Source organism: Pinus tabuliformis, chromosome 1_2, assembly GCF_031772625.1.
Source record: "Pinus tabuliformis cultivar Carrire ecotype Pingquan chromosome 1_2, CPIR1, whole genome shotgun sequence".
Lineage (NCBI taxonomy): Eukaryota > Viridiplantae > Streptophyta > Pinopsida > Pinales > Pinaceae > Pinus > Pinus tabuliformis.
Window position 1 is genome coordinate 833229451 of NC_142298.1, and position 4242 is coordinate 833233692.

Sequence of the window (4242 nt, forward strand, 5' to 3'; positions counted from 1 at the left end):
GCTGTGCACCAGTGTCGTGGTCTCTGCCGGCATAAAATTTGTCTTAACACCGTCCCGACTTCAAGTCACCCGACTGGCTATCGCTATCTGACTTCCAAATACCCCCTGACTTCAATTTAACACTGTCCCAACTTACGACAAGCCTACTTTGTAAAAAATATTTTATTCTCTCTTTCTGTTCTAACCATAATTTTCTTTTAGGTTTCTTTACTTTCTTATAAATTAACTCCCAAATAGTAATCAATTATGTGTGAATAAAACATTCTCCCAATTATGACCATGCAACATTATCTCAATTATATAAATATTTGAAACTCAAAGGATGTAAATCTAAGGCATTCATATTAAACATATTAAACATATTGAATTAATATTATAAACCCTGTGAATAATATTAAACATTGAGAATTTTATTCTAAATTAAGTGAATAATATTAAATCTTACAAATATCATACTTTAGATTAATAAAGTGAAGGCAGTGAATAAAAAAGACCGTATATAAAAAAATCTCTATTTTCCACTTCTTTTTTTTGGTAAATAATTGCTTTTTTTTAAAAAATTTAAAAAAAATTGCAACACAAATATTCAAAAAAATAAAAGATTATTCAAATGTGCAAATCGAAGGTTAGAGATCAGGCCTTCCTAAAGATTATTCAAATGTGCAAATCGAAGGTTAGAGATCAGACCTTCCTATTACTTAAAACCATTTGATAGGTTTCTGACTTCCCGACTCCCGACTGCAGCAGAATATAGCTTAACAAAATGAACGAATGTTCTTCACACCCGACCTTCTGACTATCGACCTCCGTCTTACCCCAACCACGCTGGAGATTGGGGTTGTGGTGACCGTTCACAAAAAAATGAATTTAACAGCATGGCGATTGTCAACTACCTGACTGGCTTCCGTTGTGAGTAGGAATAAAATATTTTATGTATGGCTTTGCAGGCCAACCATAATTTTCTCTTAAGTTTGTTTACTTTTTTTTTTTAATTAAAAAAAAAAATGTAAAATGACAATTCGTTATGTTTAAAAAAAAACCATTCCCCAAACTTCAACCAGGCAACGCCACCTCGATTTTTGTACAAAAGTGGTTGAAACATCTCATCACTTGAATGAATAATTAACATGCTTGATGTGAATTTATGGTTGCACGTGTTGAGGCTTTAAACAAAATTTAGCAACTTTTTTGTTTTCCGCTCTCTATTTTGCAATCTCTTACCCACACCAGGGGTTAAATTTGACGCCCGTATACCCGTATTTAGCCTTTTTACCCGTAAAATACGTTTTAATTTCAAATTTCCACGTCATGTGCAACGTGCCATTAATTTTTAAAAACGTCAATATGACGGGCAGGTTTAAAAATTAAAAGTTTTAAATTTTTTTTTTTATAAATTTATATATATATATATATTTAACCAATCCACCTGGCACCCGTAAGTTAAAACTTAAAGTGATTCATGTTCTGAATTCGGTTTCGTGCTTTAAGTTGCTAGTTTCGCTCTGTGATAGATTTGGTGTCATAACTGCTGCTTCTTTGGGGATTTTTCCCATTTGGGTTTCGTCCAGAAGTATCCTCTTGGCTTTATGCCAACTGGGCTTGGCTACGATTGTTGTTGGTCCTAACTTGGGTTCTGTTTAGATTGGCAAAATGGTGGACAAAAACATGTCAGATTTCGCCGACTGTTGGTTTGCTATGGGAGTACTGGTTCTGATGGTTGTGTCAACGAATGCATTTTTGGTGGATCTGACTTTGGTGGAAGATGCCGTGGCCAAAGGAGCTGGTAAGTACCATTTTCTCTTGTTTATGGGTATATATTTTTACTTTAAATTTAAGCCCCTGTTTCACTGCCAGTGTTTGTTTTGGTTTCATGAAAAGTGGTTCAGTAAATTTCCGAGCTTAGAAAATTTTTGTAAGAGGCACACATTTTGAAATTGAAAGTGTCAATTTTTTTTGGGTTCAAGCATCATAAAAAGGGCTCTGCAATAGTCTAATTTTGATTCTGGTTGGCAAAGTTCAGTGTTCAAAAGTAACTTCATGCTATTGAGTACAGACAATTTTATGGTGGCATAAGTACCTACAATTTTAATGTGGCATTGAAAGTTCCTAGCGGTTACAGATGAATTTCAATCATTATGATCTGTACAGTTGCGATCTCCACTCACCTTCTTCAAAAAGATCCAAAAAGGTTATAACAAAAACTTCTTAATCCGTGGTTGTGTATCTGAAGAAATGACAGACTCTACTCTCTAATTCAAACAGCATGAACAAGTGTAAAAGAAATCAGAAACAGCCTAAAAGGTTTGCTTCCTTTGGCTAACATTGTATATAGTTGAGCAGCAGTACATTGTAGTGGACTTTAGGCATCTGTGGAGGCCATTGATGGCCAATGTTGTATGTCTGTACCTGCCCTGACACTTATATGATCATGAGACTAGGCCTCAAAGGAATCGACATATTGGAGCTGATGATATCAGACATCGTTTAATCTCATTCTTCACTACTTGATGCCCTCATTGTCTGTAATCATATATGTGAGTTTTTGCTTATTCTTTCCAGTTAAGTTAAGAGTTGTTGAAACCTTTTAAAGGCACTCTGTTTTGCATTTTAGTGGATAAGCTTTGCGTTTGATAGCAAATCCCCAAACATCATATGAAGAGACTGAGCTTCTAATCAGGATTTTTCAAGTGTTTGCATACTGATAGTTTCTGAATTGTATAAGTGTTTACATAGTGATAGTTCCCGGTCGATTCGATGTTTTGTTTATCTGACAGAAGCAAGGAACCAGTATGTTTTTCTTAAAGCATTCTCGAGTCTATTAGCCCTATGATTTTGACCTTCGTTTGCTTGAGCGTACTCTCACATCCCTTATCTTTGCCATGAACTAACCTCGTTGCCATGAAGTGCCCCCTCTTGACAGGTTAAGCACTCATACAAGTTCATGCAAGCCTTAAGGTATAGGTTAGTCCAGAGCTGTTAATGTGCAAATTGATTTTATATGCATTCTTCATGGGACAGTACACTTTTTTCATTAGCAATTACTCGATAGTATATAGAGTAGGGCTCACAGTAACCACTATCTCTTCACAATATGGCAGGATTCTTGCATCTTACAATTATCCATCGTCAAGCAGACACGCCTCACTCTACTAAACTATATTCTTCATTTATAACTTAGTTTGAATTTCTTATACCCAAACATTTGTAGTTTAATCCCCTCAAAGTTCAGACAAAAGAGCAAATGAGATTAGATTTTCTTTTCCTAGGCACTTGCATGTCCTTAATTTTCCTTTTGTTGTTGCAATGTTCAAAATTTTTGTGTATTTGAGTTAGGGAGTGATAGAACTAGTGTCTACATTTTTAATCTGTGAATGTCGCAGTGATTGTGAATCAATGGAATCGTAAAAGAAATGGGTTTAGCTTGTAAGTTTGTAACTGTTTTTTTTAACATAATTTCTGAGCATCTTCTTATAAATGAGATATATAAACTTATTCAAGTTCCATATTTTTCATGCAGTTTGTTTAGATGGAAGCCCACCAGGCTACCATTTGAGCAAGGGATTTGGATCTGGAGTAAATAACTGGCTTGTTCACTTTGAGGCAAGATTTTACATCAGTGACTAATATGCATGCCCTGCATTTGATCATGTTTCTGTTTATTTATAGCCAGTAATTTTGCTTTATTCGAAAGGGTAAAAAAGGAGGTAACATTATATGAGCATGATGTTTTATTTGGATTCAGGGGGGATCATGGTGCAACAACATTACAACATGTTCTGCACGGACGAAAACTCGCCTGGGTTCATCTAAATACATGAGTAAACAAGTACAGTTCTCGGGCCTCTTAGGTAACAGCAAAGCAAAAAATCCAGGTATTTATTCTTCATTCCTGTGTTTTTAACTCAAATTCTTATTAGAAACCCTTTATCAATGCAAAGAAGAGTTATCTATTGAAACACTTCCTCATTATCAATTATTATTGAATGGCTGTTTCCTATATCTCAAGGAGTGATATTTTCTACAGTAAGTTCTTCAGGCCGATTGGCTGTGACCTGTAAAGTAAATTCAGAAACCAAGAAATTATCTTTTGTATTCTATTCACCTCATTTGGATAATATGATATGTATATGATGTTTGATAACCTATCCCGTATAATTATCGGCCCAAAACTTTCAGCACTGATCCAGAGCCTTTGATTGTTATTCACTTAGCCGTTGGCTGTGATTGGTAAAGTAAACTCAG

General features: G+C 35.1%; 1 protein-coding gene across 1 annotated transcript; it reads left to right on the forward strand.

Moving 5' to 3' along the window:
* Window positions 1-1463: 1463 nt before the first annotated feature.
* On the forward strand, window positions 1464-3916 carry LOC149208508 (pectin acetylesterase 7-like). The gene is made up of 3 exons (XM_089394088.1): window positions 1464-1783; window positions 3518-3600; window positions 3743-3916. Exons 1-3 carry the CDS (start codon window positions 1651-1653, stop codon window positions 3899-3901), a joined length of 375 nt encoding a protein of 124 aa, XP_089250214.1. The 5' UTR covers window positions 1464-1650; the 3' UTR covers window positions 3902-3916.
* Window positions 3917-4242: the final 326 nt, after the last annotated feature.